This window comes from Capricornis sumatraensis, chromosome 8 (assembly GCF_032405125.1).
Source record: "Capricornis sumatraensis isolate serow.1 chromosome 8, serow.2, whole genome shotgun sequence".
In the NCBI taxonomy this organism is placed as follows: domain Eukaryota; kingdom Metazoa; phylum Chordata; class Mammalia; order Artiodactyla; family Bovidae; genus Capricornis; species Capricornis sumatraensis.
In genome coordinates this window covers 24,401,255-24,422,448 of record NC_091076.1, presented here as the reverse complement: position 1 = coordinate 24,422,448, position 21,194 = coordinate 24,401,255, and the positions used below count along the sequence as shown (strand labels likewise).

Genomic DNA, 21,194 nt, shown 5'->3' with positions numbered 1-21,194 from the left:
GGAGCAGGAGCAGTGGCCAGATCACTGCTCAGCGACAAGCTGTCCCAGTAACAACAGTTTTGGGGGAAATGCTCTTAACTTCCATGATACAAAGTTCAGATAGCCACTAACAGAAAAAAATTCAAGTCAGAAAAAGTTCTCATCTTAAATGATAAACTTTTTTAACTTACCTAAATTAAAACTGGTAAGTCTGATGTTTTGTGGAGGAAAAAAACATAGTTCTCTATCCAGCTCCAGCTGTGTACCATAGTTTCAACAATATTTACCCAATAGGAATAAATTATGAAAAACTTTTGTTGCTACTCCACTTAGCCTATTGTGCAAAAACATTTCCATTCATTCCATAAAACATTTAAGAAATAATATTCCCTTATCAAGTCTTTGAAATAATTTTTGTCAGAGAATAATCCATTTAGATCAAAAGCTTAGCTAAAAGGGAAACAGAGAAACAACTAAACATGGAATATAACTGTCAGGCAAAACATAAATCAGGCCTTAGTCCCACTAGACAAGGAAAAAAAGGTGACATAGTCTGATGTTTTAAACATTGTTTTATCAGAATTTTTTTCTTCTTGAGTTTAAAAAGTAATTATTAGCCAGAAGTTTAGTGGAGTTATATTAATGGAAAACAAAAGAGAATTTTCAATAATAAAAAAGTATTAATAAGGATGAGTACTATGTAACAATATATGAAACAGTCCAACAGTATATAATGATAATGAACCAAGACACAACTCATGAAACGCCCTCAAAATATATTGGGAAAAAAAACTAGGAAATGCTAAGTGGATTTGATTAACTATTTTTATCAGAGGTTGACAGATCATTAAAAATTAGTAATTTAGTGAAACTAAACAGTAAAGTCAGTGTGAATGGATACAGAAAGATGATACAATTAAGTCCATCCCCTTCCCCCAAATACATAAGGAACATTTATAAAGATTGTCTGTTACCTGGGTCACAGTGTAAGCCTTAACAGATTTCAGAGGGCGAATGTTAACCCACATTTCTGTGATCTCAATTCAGCTAAGTTAGAATCAACCACAATATAACACATTTTAAAATGTTTCAAGGCAAAAAGCATACTCTTAAATGACTCACTGAATTAAAGAGAAAACTAGGAATTACAAAATATTTATAACTGACAGTAAAAGTACCACAAAACAAAATGTGGTACTGTTAAAGTTTATATTCTTAAATGCATTTTTTAAACAAGAAAGATCAAGGATAAGAGTATTAATCATAAAGTAAAAGGAAGTTTTTATAAATGAGCAGAAAGTGGTAAGATTAAAAACACCAGTATCAATAAAATAGCTAATTCTTGGGGAGAGGAGGACTAATAAATTAGAGAAATAACTAGCAATACTAGGGCACAACATCCCCAACAAATAGGAAACAGAAGAGTTAAGCACATATACAGTAGAGGTTTAAAAACTCATAAAACACATGCCAATATATTTTAAACCTTGGATGAAAGGGACAACTCAAGAATGGAAAATCTGAACAAATTACACTGATGAAGTTTTATCAAAAATCTAGCCCCTCACCCTTCAAATTGTTTTATCAAAATTTCAAGAACAGTTCATTCTTATCTCAGGCAACCTGTTTGATTAGATAATAGGAAAAAATTTTTGGTGGGGACATACTAAAACCTTGCTATCAAAACTGAGCAAAGAGCACATGAAAAATAGTAAATCTTATTTACAGATACATACTAAATAAAATATTACAATAAGTGGGGTTTTTGAAAAATAGTTCATGACCAAGAAAGTTTTACCCAGAAATGCAAAGACGGTTCAATATCAGAAAGTCTATTAATATATCACACCATGTGAGATTTAAAGAAAAAGATCATTTAAGTTGTAGAAAAACCTGATGAAATTCCAAATGAATTAAGAGTTTAATAAAGGTAAATTTCAACAATCTAGGAAGAAAAGGAAACAACCTGAAAAGGTATCAAAAATCCAAAACAAGCATCACAAATAATAAAGGAAAATTAGAAGGATTTCCATTGCAACCAAGAACAAGACAAAGATACCCACTATCACTGTTTCTGTTTAACATTTTACTGGAGTTCCTACAGCCAGTGTGATAGTACAGGAAAAGGATAAAGGTCTTATAGAAAAAAGGCCTTATTTGGAGGTGGTAGATGTGTCTAGCAGAAAATGTATACACACACCTCTTTTATTTAAAACACAGCTGCATAAAACTATAAAATTTATTTTTGGGCCTACAAGATATAGAAGGTATTTGACAACAGCAGTCCAAAGGAGGAAGGGAAAGACACTAGTAGAGCACAGAAGTGACACCAGACAGTAACTCATATCTAGACAAAAAATACCAAAAACTGAAAAAGTTAATATTTAAAAAACTATATTTTTTCTATTAGCTTCTACAAAAGACTTAAGATTATATAAAGCAATTATAACACATTACATTTTTAATACATATAGACATATAACACAAAAGTGGTGAGACACTGAAGCTATAATGGAGCAAAGTTCCTGTATTTTAGAATTAAGTGTGCAAAATTATAAAGTATGTCCTGGAACTTAAAGCTGATACTGTAACCACAAGAGAAAGCCCTAAAAAAAAGATCCTCAAAAAAAATAATTTGAAATGTATTAAATATATTGTCACTCTGCTTATTTAACTTTGCATATATGCAGAGTACATCATGTGAAATGCTGGGTTGGATGAATCACAAGCTGGAATCAAGATTGTGAGGAGAAATAACAACCTCAGATATGCAAATGATACCACTCTAATAGAAAGCAAAGAGGAACTAAAAAGCTTTTTATGAAGGTGAAAGAGGAGAGTGAAAAAGCTGGCTTAAAACTCAACGTTCAGAAAATTAAGAGATCATGGCAACCAGTCCCATCACTTCATGGCATATAGAAGGGGAAAAGTAGAAACAGTAACAGATTTTATTTTCTTGGGCTCCAAAATCACTGGATGGTAACTGCAGCCATGAAATTAAAAGATGCTTGCTCCTTGGGAAGGAAAGCTATGACAAGCCTGGACAGCATATTAAAAAGCAGAGACACTACTTTGCCAACAAAGGTCCGTCTAGTCAAAGCTATGGTTTTTCCAATGCTCATGTACGGATGTGAGAGTCTGAGCACTGAAGAACTGACGCTTTTGAACTGTGCTGTTGGAGAAGACTCTTGAGAGGCCCTTGGACTGCAAGGAGATCCAACCAATCAACCCTCAAAGAAATCAGTCCTGAATATTCACTGGAAGGACTGATGCTGAAGCTGAAAGTCCAATACTTTGGCCACCTGATGAGAACAGACGACTCATTGGAAAAGATCCTGATGCTGGGAAAGAGAGGGCAAGAGGAGAAGGGGGCAACAGAGCATGAGATGGCTGAATGGCAAGGGACAAGAGTTTGAGCAAACTTTGGGAGATAGGGAAGAGCAGGAAAGCCTGACGCACTGCAGTCCATGGAGTCACAAACAGTCAGACAAAACTTAGCACCTAAACAACAAAAAATAATTAAAATGGAACTTTAGAAACTATCCCCACAAAAAAAAAAAAAAAAAAGTAAAGGACAAACAAGAAACAGAAGACACAAGACAGAAAAATAGCAAAATGGCAGGCATAAATCCAAACATTACAATAACATTAAATGTGAATAAACAAGCCATTCAAAATGCAGAGATTTTCACAGTGTATAAAATGAGATCTATATTGCTTTCTAGAAGAGGCACCTTTTTTTGAGTACTATTTTCCAAAGCCTTTGAAAAGCACTAAACCCATCTTTGCTTGTTTGCATCCAGTTATGAGTCTATATATGTCAAATTGGTGGAGGACCTCTAAGTTGAACACCAAAGCAAACATTTGATGAAAACAAGAAACTAGGGTAATGGATAGCCTCTATAAAATGAATAGGGAAGAAAAAAGTCTGTAAAGAACTTCGTTGAAGTTGTGACAGTTAAGAACTGTGGCAAAGAATCTCAGGCCAAGGATGCCATCAAGGAGTATTTCAAATTTAAGACATGACAAAAAACTTAACCCTGTTCCTCAAAAAAGAAAAATTGCAAGAGAAATTTAGAAATATCTGAAACGAAAACAAAATCACAACATACCAAAATTTATGGGGTGCAACTTTACAGTGCTTAAAGGGGAAAAAATCAATGCCTGTTTGGAAGGAGCCCAGGTTTGATCCCTGGTTGGAGAACTAGATCCCATGTGCTGCAGCTGAGTTTGCTTGCCATAACAAAGACAAGATTCTGCATGCTACAACTAAACGTGGCGCAGCCAAGTAAATTTGAGAAATGCCTGCAAATGCTTAACAGAAAACAGGAAAGATCTTTAATAAATAACTATCTTAAGAAACAAGAAAAAAAGAGCAGCCTAAATGCAAAGAAAACAGGAAATAGTAAAGGCTAGAATGGAAGTAAAAAATAGAAAGTCAATAGAGAAAATTAATGACATCTTCCTAGAGAAGAGGAAGTCATTCACTTTCACTCATCTGGTGCTTAGCATTTACCTGGCATACAGAAGCTCAGTAAGTTTTCTGAATAAATAGATTAAAATATAGGACCCTTTCCAACTTTAAAATTTTATAGTTCTTTAATCAGGCAATGTTACTTGCAAAAAGGAATACTATATTTCTAGCATGCTACATTGTTGTAATAAAGGTGGGAAATTATATATATTTGTATTTGCAAAAGAAACTCTAGAAGATATACAGGAAACAGACAAATGGTTTCCTAAAGTGGAATTTAGGGGAAAGGTTAGATGGAAACAGAATGAAAATATGACATATGCATATCTTTTTATATTACTTTTATTTTTTAACCTTGTGAATGTATTACCTTTGAAAAATAATGTAGATAAGTACATATTATCTTTAGTATATATCATTAAAATTTGCACTGAAAAAAAAAACTGATTTGAGCTAGTACTTAGAAATAAATGATCAAGTATCCATAATTAAAGTACATGTCCAACTTATACTGTTGGATCTTTTTCCTGTATTCTAATTGGTGGAACTTCACAGTCAAGCAATTTAAACTAGACTATAACTTACTAGCCTAGAAGTTGAAACTATCACAAGGAAAAGGTTGTTGCTTAATGAGACGCCAGTGCTTTCTAGATACTCTGAATTAGTACAGAGATTTAGTAGCATGGAGCAGAATTGACAAAACTAGCTTTGAAATATAGTTTTTAAAATGCTGTGTGTAGAAATGAGCACACCTAGCGCTCAGATTATAATATACTCTTAAGGAATCAGGCTCCCTGAAAAAAAGGCTGATTTATGATTGAGGCAGGAAATATATGAGATGAAGAAGCTGAGACATCTTACATGCCAGAAACTAAGGAAGTGCTCAAAACAAAAATTCTATATTGATTGGAGGTATGTCAAAAGGACACAGTTGTCAATTGACAGGTTGCACACTCTTTCTGCTACCTATTTCTCCAGTTGTTCTAGTGAGCTGAGTTTCCTAGTCAAGCAAAGGGGTACCTCATACTGTTACTACATGAGCGAAAGTGAAATATCAACATGCTTTCACATAGAGATGTTTCTAACACAGAGGATACCAATAAGAACTATAAAAAGCAGCCCCCTCTGGATGCAACAATAGAAAACAGCACCTGTTCCTCTGGGGTAAGCCAACAGGGGCTGGATGGGCCCCCCACTCACCTCTTGAACTAGACGCAACCTGCACAACCATATGCAGTGGACTTGCCTGCACCTGAGGAAAGTTTGCTTAACCCAATGGCACAGAATGAATGAATGAATGAAAGTCGCTTAGTCGTGTCCAACTCTGCGACCCCATAGACTGTAGCCTGGCAGGCTCCTCTGTCCATGGAATTCTCCAGGCCAGATTACTGGGGTGGGTAGCCTTTCCCTTCTCAAGGGGATCTTCCCAACCCAGGGCTCGAACCCAGGTCTCCTGCATTGCAGGCAGATTCTTTACTGTCTGACCCGCCAGGGCTCAGAGCACATAACTTCTCTGGAGAAGGGGGAGAGGAGGCAGACTTTTAATAACTGCTTTTATCACCAGGTTAAGTCACATAGTTACAAAGTAGTTAGAAATTTCTGAAAGGATATTACTGTTTTTTGTTTTTTTTCATTCTTACATAAATAAGTATCTGGTACTTCACTGGAAAACTACTGTTCTATAGGCCTTGGCCAAAAAAATACAACCCCTGGTTGTCTCCAGCCCACTGGGAAAGAAGCCATGTGCAGAACATGAGGCTTCTAAAAGAGGACACAAGTCAGGGTGAGTCAGGGCCTTTGGTAATCTCAGAGCCACCAGCCAGATTCCAAAGAGGGAGCTCCAGTGGTTTTTCTGGGACACTCTACTTGAATTATTGTTCAATTAGTCAACACAATAGATCTTCAAAAGAGAACAATTAATTAACATGATAAGGAGGTGACTTCATTCTTTGGACTATATGTCATAATTGTGTTCTGACAGCCTTAACAAAAACAGCCTCCATCATTTGCAGGTGTGAAGATAACAGTTCTCCACCAGGCTGTTTATTTTTGCTGAAGACAGTAAGAGATTGACAGGCTATAAATGACACTTTTTTATTTTTTATTTATTATGTTTACAGGCTTCCCTGGTTGAGTCAATGTTAGGCTTGTTAAGTGATTAAAGGAAATTTTATTAAAGCAGCATGTATTTATTTTATTCTAGAATAATAAAGTACATGAAGAGTTTTCTGGTTTGTTCATAATCTGTTAAAAATTGAGTTATTTTGCTGATGTGGTAACTCACTTGAGGACCTCGCCACTTCTGAAAATGCCATATACCTACCTGCTTCTTAAATTTGCCCAAGCACCTGACAGACTTATTCAGAGCTGAAGCAGCAAGCAACTGACTGCTCTTGAACAACAGTTGCTTTTCTGGGGCTACAGCTGACTGTGCTAGGAAGCAGCCATGGAGCAAGGCAGCACAGGCAGATGAAAAAACTTTCTCTTTAAAGGCAACATACTCAAATGGCTCTCTGGCATAGCTAATTTCTATTATCACGTATTAGCTTATATATGATCCCCTAAGCTTAATTTTTTTCTTAATAGGCTGACTGCACTCACTTGTTGACAACGGTGTACAACTTACTTTTAGTAAGATGCTGACTGCACAGGCCAAGTGGCAACCAATCCACTTCCTACAGTGAAGCTCTTCCTCTTCTGAAGTTCACACTTGATGGTGGCCATCCTGAGGAAAAACTGCAAAGCCTCTTCCCATTTGGAATTGGTCTGTAGTGAGAGGGGTCATATACAGTACTCCTGGGCGCCAGTGGGGAAGGAGGTGCTGCAGACACTTAGGGAATGATCCAGAAGACAAACCAAGTGGAGGGGGAGGCAAAAGGCGCAGTAAAGAGGAGTTAAGAGGGAACGAAGGAAGGAAAAGGGGCTGCTCCACCAAAAATGAGACTTAGCACTGGGAAAGCTCTTCCTCCCATTTGCCCTCCCCAGCTCTTAGCTCCAGGCTGGAGCCCAGCATTCGTGGGCAGTCCACAGGCCCCAGGCCAGGCCAGAAGGTTCAGGCGCGCAGTACCTCAGCCCACCTTCAGATGGATGCAGAGCCAGCCTCCCCTGAGCGGCAGGCACACCACCAGCCCGCAGGGAGCAAAGAGTCAACGCCAGGAAACAGAAATTCACTCCCACAGCCCCCCATTCTCCCACAGGTGCGGACGACTCCCGCAGCCCAACTCAGGCTGCCCACGCAAGCGGAAGAGGAAGATGGAGAAAGCTGGCGGAAGCCCAGAGGAGGAAAGCCGCTGGCTACTGAGGCTGCGGAAGGCGGCGCCCAGCCCGCGCACACCTCGCGGGCCAAGGGCACCTGGAGCGGGCGCTGGACACTCAGCGATGAGGCGGCGGCGCCCGCTGCCTGCCACCTGCGCAGCCTGCAGGCTGATGCTTCTGGCCGGCGGGCTTCAGAGGCTCACTGGGCTCCAAGCGCACAGGGTGAAGCAGGCACACTCAACTGAAAGGCCTCGGCCATCACACAGAGCATTCCTTGCCCAGAATCCAGCTACAGGGGAGCCCAAGTAAATTTATTTTTAACAAACCTTGTCTAAATGTATAGGATAAGGAAGGGCTTTTGCTTCTTGATTCAGAAAGTTCCCCTGGAGAATGGAATGGCTACTCACTCCAGTATTCTTGCCTGGAGAATCCCATGGACAGAAGAGCCTGGCAGGCTACAGTCCTGGGGGTCACGGAGTGACGACTGAGAGACTAACTCTGTCACTGTCACTTTTTCACTGGGAATTTTTCACCAGGGCTGTGGGAGAAAGGAATCACAGGGCTGCTTTTTGCCACCCACAAAATATGAGCTGAAGTAGAAAAAAATTTTAAACACTCTATGCAAGAGATTTGTTAAATGAGATGCAAAACTAAGACTTTGATCAGGGCAGTGCTAATTGATAACCATAGACACAACTGATAACCATTTCTACAGCTCATTATTTATGAAGTCTGTTAAATGTAGAATCTAATAAAATCCCCCCATTCCTTACTTCTCCCACCACATTCTACTCGACTGTTTTCTAACTCACTTGTGAATCATAAAACGTAATACACATCTGACAAATTCTTTTACAAAATGTAGAGTAGTGTTTCTCAACTTTTTTTTCATTGTCTACTCAAAAGCTTTTTCAGACATTATCCCTAAGTGTTCAGCTCCCTCACCTGTCCCCACATTGTGAAATTAAATATTATAGAATGAGACTTTTGTCTGGTAGGCCTGAGCTTTGGCGAGTCAAACCTTTGTAATATCAAAGATTTTTTTCACCAACCTCCCACCCAAGAACCAATTTTCACCCCTTGGGACAGTAATGGTCCAGTTGAGAACACACAGTGTAGAGCAATTTTATTCCCTAGAATATTCCCTGTAGAAAGTATATTTTGCAGCTTTTTTGATCTCTGCAAGGTTTTCCTAAAATGAAGTTTTAATTTGGTATATAAGAGAAACTTTAAAAAATAAAAAGACAAACCTGCATTAGACTCCCCTCCTCCCCATCCTAATGAAACTCTCACTCACGACCATATTTTGTACATTCAAGGGAAGAGGTGAAAAAAAAGGAGAGAACAAAATAATGGGAAACTAACCATATTCAGTAGTAGATGAAAGCTATTAAACAGCAAGACTAGCAAGACAGTGAACCATAACTCTCTGACCAAATGGGGTTGCCTCCACTAGAGCCATGTTAAGTCCTCAGGGCCTGTATACAAGCCTTCTAATTCTCCCACCGGTCCTGTCCTAGTCTAATTGATAAATTACCTTGGTCCTGATTTTTCAGTTTTTGTTTCATTGTCTATTTCCTATAGCTGCCTTAAATTCTTTGTGGAATCAAGGAAATATATATTTTTGTATGAAGCACGTGTACTCCTAACATTGGACACCAAGAGGGAGCTACCAATTGACTAAATCTTCCTGTGAGATACTTGAAGGCAGAAATCATGTCATCCTGACCTCATAACCATAATACAGTAAGCAGAGTAGTCGTATGCTAAATTAATAACCTGGTCTAAACTCCCTGTGTGGTATTTCAACAGTGGGACCAAATCAACTATTTGAGTTTACATTAATTGGTATAATACTTGCAGGGTGAAGATACCTCATTTAATTTTTTTAGGCCATAAAGTTTTATTTCTATTTTCCTTCTGATATACATTTATATTAATTGTAATGATTATATGTAGATGCATGAAGTTACTGAAGCAATATAAAGTGAATATGCTGATGTCCTAATGGAAGAAAGCACAAGATGAAATTTCAATTCTAGAAATCCCATTGTTTTATGAGAAGAATCATAAGCTCTGTATAAATGGATTATTATACATATTCTAATAAACCTGAAGCCAACTTTTACATTTATGACATACATTTGTACAGGTTGAGCCCATTAGAATAGAGCTATAAAAAATTCCTGAAGGGGAGAAATTTTTTACCATTTCCTTTTTCTAGTCTTGAGAGACTGGAGTTACATCATAGGTCCAATGTTCTTTTTATTTTTTACAGATCAGGTGAGAATACTTTCAAAATATACAGCCTACTATCTTCTGTTCTCTAAAATATGGAACATTAAAAAGTTTTAAAATTTCAGGTCTTTTTGGATGTTCCAAAGTGTGCTTGCACTCTTCTTAAAAAGGGCCTCCTCCTCAGAATTCAAGTTAACTTTCACAACATCTGAGACACCATTTCGTCCCAAGACACAAGGGATACTGAGAAAGATTTCTTCTTTTATTCCATATGAGCCCTAAAAGGCAAAATTAGGTTATTATTCAGTAATGTGATATGGAAAAGCTGCTATGCAAGAGAGCTTCAGAATTAGAATATACAGAGAGAATATGGAACTCAAGAATCACTGAGGGCAGTGGAGAGAACACCACCAAAAGCATCATAATGTCTTACAACCATGTAAGAACTTGTGTTTAATGACACAAAGAACATTCCAGAGGACTTCAAAGGAACCAAAAAAGACATTGTCTACTTTAGCCTTAACCTTTGTCATATTTCTGTCTAAGGGAAAGGATGTCATGCAGTCTGATGAAGGACTATGCAGCCTGTGAGATCAAGCAGCCTGTGTTTGTTTTTTGGTGTAAAATAAGAGAACAGCGAAGGCAGAAGTAGGAAGTAGCTAGAAAAGCTCTGCTCTGCATAATCTCTACACCAGGGGATGCCACTAAGTTTGGACAACAGGTGCTAACAGGCGGCTTCTCAAGTTTCCAGAGGTAGAGCCTAAGGTTACAAGGTCCTCTCATGCCCAGCAGGGTTTATGTAATCTCCCTGCCAGTCACTAATGGAATGCACCCCTGCCCTCTTGGCTGCCACCTGACTACTATCCGAGTCCTTCATGATGGACAGCGCCGTGGAATAGGTGCAGCCATGGCCACCACCCTATCCTGGGGCCATGGAACCTTCCATCAGCAGCCCTGATGTTCCCTTCAACCCTGGAGCTGAAGCCAAGGCTGTAGAGGCAGCTACCAGAGCCTATTACAAACTGGGTAACTCACACAACGCCTACATGACCACACACTCGCCTCCACCTCCTCCCTGGAAGATAAGAAAACTCAGTAGATCTCTCACACCTCTCTGCCTCCCACTACCCATTGCATTTTCCTACCTCACCCCTTGGGGTTGAACATAGGGTTGGAGGCAGCAATGGGAAGGTCTTGTTCTTCCTCCAAATCTGACTGTAAAGTTGCCAGGAACCAGCACAGAGCAAGGGAGAGGCTCCTTAACTCTGGAGTGGTGCCCCCCACCTTCCCCTGATAGCTCAGAGTCCGCTGGAACTACTCAGCCAAGCCTCCCTCTCACCATGTCTGGGGCTCTCCTCAGTGAACAATGAGCTCACTCAGGAGCTCAGTGTTCCTGTTTTATTCTAGTGGCCCACAGAAGGACTCCCTATCCATCTCCTCCACTGCAGTCCAGCTCCCTCATTTTGGTAGCCACTCAATACTCAACTTCATGATTTCCTCAGACTAGTTACATGTCTTCCCCTGGCAGGGTTCCCCACCAGGCTCTACTCACATTCACTTCACTCTGGTCTATGCCTAGCCATGGAAGGCCACTGGCCCACCAGACTGCCAGTGCACATTCCCTTCCCAGTCACACTCCAGCTCCAGTTACACTTACCTCCTCCCACTTCCCTTTCCAGTCCGTGGTCCTGGAGCTACCTCTGTGTAGCACAATGCCTTTTGGAGCTTGAACATGAGCTGCAGGGGTTGGTTGGGTGGCATCAGGAAAAAGGCTAGAGTGGCTGGAGCAGAAGCCATTCTCCTTCCCTGCTAGTGATTCAGGAATCTGTTCCCTCTACTTTCAATGTGTCTCTTCCTACTAGCAGGGGCTTCTTAAAACTGGAAATGCATGTCCATCCCACTTAGGGGCTGCTGGGTGGACTGGAAATAAGGGCCCTACCCCTATGTGCTGATCACGACCTGCTGCCAGCCCCTCAGCCTACCCTCTTTCCCTTTAAGCATCATGCCTGGCTGGCAATATGACCCTGGATGTACTGAAATTTGCTTCCTTTTCTCCTAGACTGGCCATTAAGTGAGGAAATGGTTATTTAAAGAGAATTCTCTATTTATTGACCAAAAAATTAAAAAATCAAGTTAATATAGTAATATTAAATAAACTCTATTGCCAACTTTATTTGCTGAAAATGTGAATAAAAATGAACTGGGAGAAAAGAATAACAGCATACAAATGATTCTGCTCTTAATGTCAAATGTTTAAGTATTTCCTATAAAATATAACTCATCTATTGATTTGTTCAGTAATGACTAAGAAATTCCCATATTACTCAATCTCTTTTGAGGAGCCTTCATTTGATACCTAACTCTTCTTCAGGAGCCCTCTGGAGGTAATTGCTTATTCTCCCAGAGCCCCTCTCGTCCTCAAAAGAGGAACAGTGTGTGGAATCCGCTGTATACTCCTGTCTTGTCCAAATTATTAATTCCTTGCTCTCTTAAAAAAATTCCCCCTATTTTTTGAGGCTCATCTTATTTAGCTCTTCTCTTTCTAATCACCATCTCCAAACCTATTGAGTATTCCATGTTATTCATAAAAGACTCTAACACCTAATAATCTTCCCTCTCAGTTTCTGCCCTTATCCTTGGTGATGTCATTCTCCATGTGGATAAATCAACCAATTTCCTTTCTTTACAGCTTCTTGTCTTCTTTCTTTAGTTCATGAGACCTTCTCTTCCCACCCCAAGTATCACACTCTGAACTTTGTTATGAGATTCCTCCAACTTAAGATTTATTTCTCGGGTCCATTGTGTAACCCTTTTGCCATTCTAAGACCCTTTGCCTATTTTAATTTTTACCTTTTATAAATATTTCTTAAATCTTTACTAATCATTTTCTTTTGTAATTTATTCATTTGTATGTATATAACATTTAAGGGCAAAGGTCTTGAATTTGACTGTGACCCTTTAGTAGAAGGTCAAACATATTTTTAACATGTGTAGAAACCAAAATCACCTATATCTATCTCTGTCTTCCTCTCTCTCCTCCTTTTAACACTCCTGAAATACAACCCAAACCCCAATGAATTCAGCTATTTCTCCCTTCCTACACACAGATCCCTAGAGAAAATGAGACAACAAAGTCGTTAATATGTTAAAATTAATGCTTATCAATTTCAAATGAGTCCACTTGATAGAAATTCTGCCTTGATTCTGTTAAATTCTATTTCTTATTATCTAAACAGTGATTTCAAATCTTCTCAAACATCCAACTTTTCTCTATCTCCCTTGACTTTCAGCAGATGATTTTGTCTCCTTTCACCAAAAAGATAGACATCATCAGATGCTTCCAATGCCAAACTTACAAATCTATGATTCACTGTTTTCTTTGTTCAGTTCAGTTGCTCAGTCGTGTCCGACTCTTTGCGACCCCATGAATCGCAGCACCCCAGGCCTCCCTGTCCATCACCATCTCCCGGAATTCACTCAAACTCACGTCCATCGAGTCAATGATGCCATCCAGCCATCTCAGCCTCTGTCGTCCCCTTCTCCTCCTGCCCCCAATCCCTCCCAGCATCAAAGTCTTTTCCAATGAGTCAACTCTTTGCATGAGGTGGCCAAAGTATTGGAGTTTCAGCTTTAGCATCATTCCTTCCAAAGAAATCCCAGGGCTGATCTCCATCAGAATGGACTGGTTGGATCTCCTTGCAGTCCAAGGGACTCTCAAGAGCCTTCTCCAACACCACAGTTCAAAAGCATCAATTCTTCGGCACTCAGCCTTCTTCACAGTCCAACTCTCACATCCATACATGACCACAGGAAAAACCATAGCCTTGACTAGACGGACCTTAGTCAGCAAAGTAATATCTCTGCTTTTGCATATGCTATCTAGGTTGGTCATAACTTTTCTTCCAAGGAGTAAGCGTCTTTTAATTTCATGGCTGCAATCACTATCTGCAGTGATTCTTTGTTACCCCCTATTAAAACAGATATCTGTCCCTCCTCCTTCCTAGGGCTAATATCCTCACGAATGCTCTGCTTATTTATTTTTTATTTTTAATTTATGTTAGATGTGGTGGGTCTTTGTTGCTATGTATGGGCTTCTCTTATTGCTGAGCATGGGCTCTAGGGCATGGGCTCGGTTCTTGCGGCGCTCAGGCTTAGCTGGTCTGCAGCATGTGGAATCTTCCCGGAGCAGTGATCGAACCCATGTCCCCTGTGTTGGCAGGCAGATTCTTAACCACTGTGCAACCAGGGAAGTCCGAATGCTCTGCTTATTAACCAACACTCTCTCTGCTTATTATTTCTATCTCCAATATCTTCTTTACATCTTATCTTTTAGAAGAAAAAAAACTTGCCCTGCCCTGATTTTCCTCCCCAATTACTGCTCTATTTTCACAGTCACTTACCTCAAAAGAGCTGTTTACACTGGCTTTTGGGCTTCCCTAGTAGCTCAGATGGTAAAGAATCTGCCTGCAATGCAGGAGGTCTGGGTTCAATCCCTGGGTCAGGAAGATCCCCTGAAGAAAGGAAAGGCTACCCACTCCAGTATTCTTGCCTGGAGAATTTCATGGACAGAGGAGCCTGGCGGGCTACAGTCCATAGGGTCGCAAAGAGTTGGACACGACTGAGCGACTTCCACACTGGCTTTAATTTCCCCGGCTACTTAAGAGGTTATGTCAGGTGGAAATGATTTTGCCTCCCAAGGGACATTTGGTAATGTCTGGAGACATTTTTGATTGTCAAAATTGGTATGTACTGGCATCTAATGAGTAGAGGCCAGGGATGCTGCTAACATCCCACAACACAAAAGTCATCCCCAACAATGAAGAATTACCTGGTCCGAAAGTCAACACTGCCAAAGTTAAGAAGACCCTGGTGTTCTCCAATCAGACTTTTTCATTCTTATTACTTTATTAAACATCTCCTGCTAAGGCTCTCAATGACATATGTCGCTTTATCTTCCTGGCATTTTCAAGCCTTCATTTTACATGACTTCACATCAGTCACAAATAGAAAGCCAATCCTTTCATCTTTAAGGCATCCTCCTCTCACCTGGTTACCATGGTTTTGTGTTCTCTTGGCTTCTCTTTTAGCTCCGGCCACCACTTAGTCACCTCCGTGGACTCACACTATAACCTCAGCTTTCAAAACTGAAATTCCTCAAGACTCAATCTGTCTTGTCACTTTATACTCTCTCCTTAGGCAAGCTCATTGAAATTCATGATTTCAGTTATCATGTGTAAGGGATAGCTATTGTCTTTGCCTGTCAAGTATCTCTTTCTCTTTTTTTTTGACAGAACCTCTCCTTTCCTTTCAGTAACTTCCTCTCCCCCACTGACAAGTATCATGGGAATGGACAAGTAATCCCCAAAAGGCCAATTATCAAGAAACTAGTATGGGTAATGGAGAGGCAGGGAACTGATACTGTCGGCTCTAAGCATGCAGCTGATGGGAAGAATCTTTGTTGCTCCATGAAAAATGTCCACAGGATATTAATGCCAACAAGAGCGAAAAGATGAGCAAAGATTGTGGAGAGAAAAAATAGCTCGAATGATACAATTTGAGCATGTGGTTCAGGCCTCCTTGGCATTTCAGTTACATGAATCAGCATATGCTCTTTCGCCTAAGCTAGTTTGAGTTGGCTTCTGTGGCTTACTGCTTTCGTGGTGATGATGCTCACATTTATAACTGCAGCCCAAAACTCTTTTATGAATTCCAGAAGCTTGTACCCAACTGCCTATTTTCTCTCAGACATTACAAAGGCACCTCAAATTCAATTTCTCCCTAATTGCAAACATGATCTTCAAATCTGATTCTCTTTGAATATGCCTTCCCTCAGTGGATTATACTACCATTTAACTGTGCAAAACAGAAACCTAAGAATGACCTTTGTCTCCCTCATTTTTCACCTCACTCCATTGCCAAGACCTATGGATTTTACCTCTAAAATACAATGTATCTCAAATTTGTCCCCATCTCTTCATCTCTACTACTACTTTTTTCTGTAATACACAGCCTCTTCCCAAGTTTGTCTACCTATACTCTTGTCCCCTTCAAATTTGTTCTGTCCATCACAACCTCAGGAATCTTTTTAACAACAAAAGCAAAGACTGTGAAACCAGTTCTTTTCTTAAGTTCTTCGGTAGATTTCCATAGCTCTTATGGTAAGAACCCAAACACCTTTGTAAGACTTGTAAGACTTTCAGCGGCCCAACCTGCCTACTTCCCCCAGCCTTATCATACACCTCCCTATGTTCCCTTTGCTCTGTGCATTTCAATAACAGACCTTTTTTTCCTTCCAGATTCTCAAGTGCCCTCTTTTTCTATCTACCTCAGGTCCCCTTCACATGTGTTCCTCCCTCTGCTTGGAATATTAGTCCAGCCTTCCAAATTAACTCCTACTCATTATTCAGATTAGGTCACATTTTACTTCCTTAGAAAATCCTGCCTGCCTGTACCAAGAATGGCCCCTCCCCAGAGCAGTTAAAGTCTTTTCTTGTATACTCTAAGAACTTCATCGTTTGTCATCATGGCACTTAACAAAATGTGTTATTATTGGCTTTTGTAACTGTTTTATTAAGTTGCTATCTTTCATTAAACTCTATAAGGTCAGAGTCTCTGACTGTTTTGTTCACCAACATATTCTCAACATTTTGTGTAATGCCTAGCACATAGTAAGGACTCAGCATTATTAAAAGAATGATAAGTGAAGATTCTATTTAAGCCTACCTTCACCATAGTGGATACTGGATGCACTCTCCTAAGATTTTTCAAAATTGATTTTACCAGATCTGTCACAGACAGTCCAATACCCCAAGAGGTATACCCCTTCAGCTTGATAATCTCATAGGCACTACAGTTGTGGAAAGTAAGAAAATCAAATTCATGAGAATTGATTCAGAGAGAACATATTTTTCAAGCATCTATTCTAAAGCAACCTACATTTTCAACACTCTTAAAATTTTCTTAGAGATCTCATCTTGAAATTATCTCTGAATAGGCAATAAAAATTTCTATATTATTCTTGTAAACTTCATTATTCACTGTAAGTAGTAATTTACCCTTTGTTTACCATAAAGGCACAGTACTAGGTCATTTGTGCCACTCGAAATGAAACTTAGCTTCAAATTTTTGTATTTTTGCTTAAATATCCAAACATAGAATCTGATCACATTGAAAGCATATATATCTTGCTGACCACATAAAATTTTTAAGGTGTCAATGTAACTTTATATAATTATAAGATAAGTTATATCTTTTCCCTAAGGATATATTATTAATAATGTATTAAAGCATGGGGAAATGTTTTGATATTTTTTCAAAGGAAAATAGCATAACCCTAAATATTATGTAATTTCTTATCTCAGGCTTGTAAAAAACATAATGTACTTTTATAGGAACTTTAGAATTATATCAATCCACCAAATTATTACATGATTATTTTTGAGTAACAGGCTTACAGGCGACCTCTTCTTTATGCTTATGCATTTTCTTATTTTCTGTAATAAATATGTATTTTATTTTTGCATTACCACCAATAGCAATGTGAGTTTGGACTGACAGTAAAACTTAAAGGACAAAGAGGTTTTAACTTAGCTCAGATTTTATATATTTTTGAGAAAAGGATCCAGGACAAGAAACACAGAATGTACAGCATCACTATTTGTATCAGGGGTTCTCGCAACCACCTAGGCACAGCTTCAAGGCTCCAGGGCTGCATACAACACGCTCAGTAGCAAATGGATCAGCTCAACTTGGACTATACTTATTGTGGTGTCCTGTGATTTGACTATCAATCCAAAACCAGGGCACTATTAGAGGCCATGAAGATTGGTATCAAAATTAAGATTAACTTTCAGACTCTCAATATAACTAAGACTCTGTGCGGTTATTAATTTAAAAAAAGGAAAGAAGTTTAGCCTAGTGACTGACTGACTGGTGGTCTTTAGAGCTGAATAAAGCTATGCGTTAGGTAACAGAACAAATCTTAATAGTAGAATCTGGAGAAGAGGGTTGAGAAGAAAATGGCTAAGAACATAATCCTTTAGTTGTTGTTAACCAATCTAATGAAATTAAAACTTCTGATATAAAAGGGAGAATCAAGAAAAAGCAGTTTTAAGGCAGGTATTTTAAGACAAAAACTGACCCATATTGTAAAGTAAATGCTCCATTCAGAAACTGGAACGACATCCTATTGAATCATGTTGTCACTCCCCTGCAATTGTTAGTTAGGCGCTGAAAAATTAGAGTTGAATAATATAAGAGTTGAGTTGTTTTAAGGAAAGTACTAGCAGTATCCTGAGGAGTCTTTATAACTATAGACCCTCTGCTAAATGAAAAAGGGGCAAATATTTTAATTTTGGACACTTCATTGTTAAGGACTAACTGGAATTAGTACTCATCTGTAATGTGTTGCAGTTTTTGGTATTCAAATCACACAGGACTTCAGTGGAAAATGTGATCTTAATCACTATTCCCGTATAGCAACAGTGTTTCAAATGAAAAAGAAACTAACAGTCCCTGTAGTACAATTATCAGGGACTGGGCAGACAAAAGTCCAACAATGTGACATCCCTATAAAGATGCGTTACTCCATGACGTCTGGAAAGCAGTCTTGGCTAAAACACGTTCCTTAGTGTCTAGGTTAGAGTTGTCCTGCCAGATCAGATAGATTCCTGCATTTACTGGGAAACAGCTCCCAATAGCCCCTATAATGGGAAATATATAGTAGATGGGGGAAAGGGACATTTTTTTTGAGAATGATATGAAGTGATTCTTTAATATTAACATGTTTCATTTGGTAGGCATTAATTTAATCTCTTATCCAAAGCTATATGGCATAACAAACGTTTGTAGGTCCTCTTAAGAAGATTTAAGAAAATGAAATATACCACTAACAACCATCAAAGAAAAGATATTTTTGGATATTAACCTGAAATTTCCAATTGATGTGGGAATAGTTTGACCAGAAGAGGAAATGTTTGGTTCAGAGAAACTGAACACATAATTAAATACAGCTATCAAATAACTTTAATAAGGTACAAATGATGGTAAATAAAAGGAAAACTAAGATAGTATAATTAATTAAGAATTATCAAAACATCTGGTGAGGGATTTTGGTTACCTATTTAATTTTATATATTCTGGTGATTATAGGTATACAAAGCTTGTTTTTTTCTATGTATAAAATATTAGGACATGTTTGTCATAAGAATTATGAGCAATATATAACACAAAGATAACCACCCAGGTCATGATGAGATATCAAGGTAAAGGGTTAACTGTAGGTTTGAATTTTTTCCAAAAAGCTAGGCATATTTGGAAAGATGACTTTGAGTATGCTTTTTCACAAAACAGTTGTCTAGGTTTAAAAACCTAGGTGGCTCAGACAGTAAAGAATCTGCCTGTGGTGTGAGAGACCTGGGTTTGATCCCTGGGTTGGGAAGATCCCCTGGAGAAGGGAATGGCTACCCACTCCAGTATTCTTGCCTGGAGAATTCCATGGACAGAGGAGCCTGGAGGGCTATAGTCCATGGGGTCATAACGAGTTGGACATGACTGAGCAACTTTAACCTTCAAGTACTGGAGGGTTCTAGGAAGATGGACAGTAGGAAGCACCAGGAATCTCTCTCTCCACCTAGACAATAAATGCAATGCCAGACTCTGTTTGATATAACTTTTGGGGAAACTCTGGAGTTTTCTGAAAGCTCAAAACTTCCAAGGGAAGGCTTGTATATTAAACTGTGGTTAATTTAAGCTCTTAGCACAGTAGCAGCTGTTCACATGTACCCAAAGCAGCTTGTGCACAGCCTGTGAAAAGGACTCTTTTCTTCAAATATCAGAGATCTGTTTTCTAATGAATGATTACTGCTTCTGATAACAGAGGTGGAGACAAAGAGGGCAAAGCCATTATTGTTTCATCTCCCCACAACTATTGCAAGCTTCTCCCCTTTTTATTAAGGTGGCCTCTAGGGAATGTAAAGACCAAGTACCCTTTTCCTCTTCCCTTAATATTTCTTTTTTCCTCTTGGGAGCCAGACACTGAAGACCAGAATATACAAAAGCAACTGCATATTTTGAGGAAATTAGAAAGTAACCACCTATGTGCACAGGTTTAGAAACAACATCAAAGACCATAAGATTACAACTCAGGCTGGTCTTGGCACAGAAAGAGCTTTCAACAATCAAAACACAAAAGCAATACCAACATGAACAAAAACTCAGCAAACCCTGGGGACTGGATAGATTCTGATTTCTAAAGTTGCCACATTATTAGATTAAAACATCTGGTTTTCAACAACAACAAAAAATCACAAGGTATACAAGAATACAAGAAAGTACAGCTCATTCAAAGGAAAAAATGAATCAACAGAAACTGTCCCTGGAGGAAAAAAACTGATGGCAGATATACTGGACAAAAACTTTAAAACAACTGTCTTAAAGATGCTCAAAAATCTAAAGGAAGCTATAGTGAAAGTCAAGAAAATGATGAGTGAACAACATGGAAATACCAATAAAGAAACATAAAACCTAAAAATAAACCCCAGACCCCAAATCCTGAAGCTGAAAAAAACAATAAGTGAAATGAAAAAGAAAAATCACTAGATGGATTAAACAACAGATTTGAGCAGGCAGAAGACAGAATCATTAAACTTAAAAGATAGGCCAATGCAAATAACTGAGCCTTAGAAACAGAAAGAAAAAAGATTGAAGAAGTTAAAAATAAGATCATCACCAGAAACTTTGGAAGCCAGAAAATAGTGGGCAGATATATTTAAACTGATAAAAAAGAAAACAAATGTCAACCAAGAATCTTATATCTGGCAAAACTATTTTTTAAAAGTGAGGGAAAAATTAAGACATTGTGAAAGAAACAAAAGCTAAGGGAGTTCATCGCCACTAAACTTGCCCTGCAAGAATTAGTCAAGGCAGTCCTGCAGGGTGAAATAAACAGTAATTTTAAGCCATGTGAAAAAATAAAGATCTCAATAAAGGTAAATGCATGGATATTTATAAAAGCTAGTAATATGGTAACAATAGTTTCTACTTTCACTTTTTGTTTTCTGCATAATTTTAGAGACTAATACATTTAAAAGAACAATTGGTCAAAAAGGTAGTATCACGGTGACTTTGGTATGTAACTCTCATTTTAAAATTTAAGAAACAACTGCATTTAAAAGAATTATTAATTTATATTTTTGGGCAAACTGCATAAAGATGCAATTTTATGACATCAACAATCAAAAGGGGTGAG

General features: G+C 38.6%; 1 protein-coding gene across 2 annotated transcripts in view; it reads right to left on the bottom strand.

The window, feature by feature from the left end:
* Positions 1-10,059: 10,059 nt before the first annotated feature.
* Positions 10,060-21,194, bottom strand: part of LOC138082870 (L-lactate dehydrogenase C chain) — a 38,286-nt gene continuing 27,151 nt past the window's right edge. For both annotated transcript variants that reach the window (XM_068976292.1, XM_068976293.1), the window contains 2 exons: positions 16,670-16,793; positions 10,060-10,224 (listed from right to left, as the gene is read on the bottom strand). In XM_068976292.1, the coding sequence (XP_068832393.1) occupies positions 10,060-10,224; positions 16,670-16,793 (289 nt within the window). The remainder of the gene's footprint in view (positions 10,225-16,669; positions 16,794-21,194) is intronic.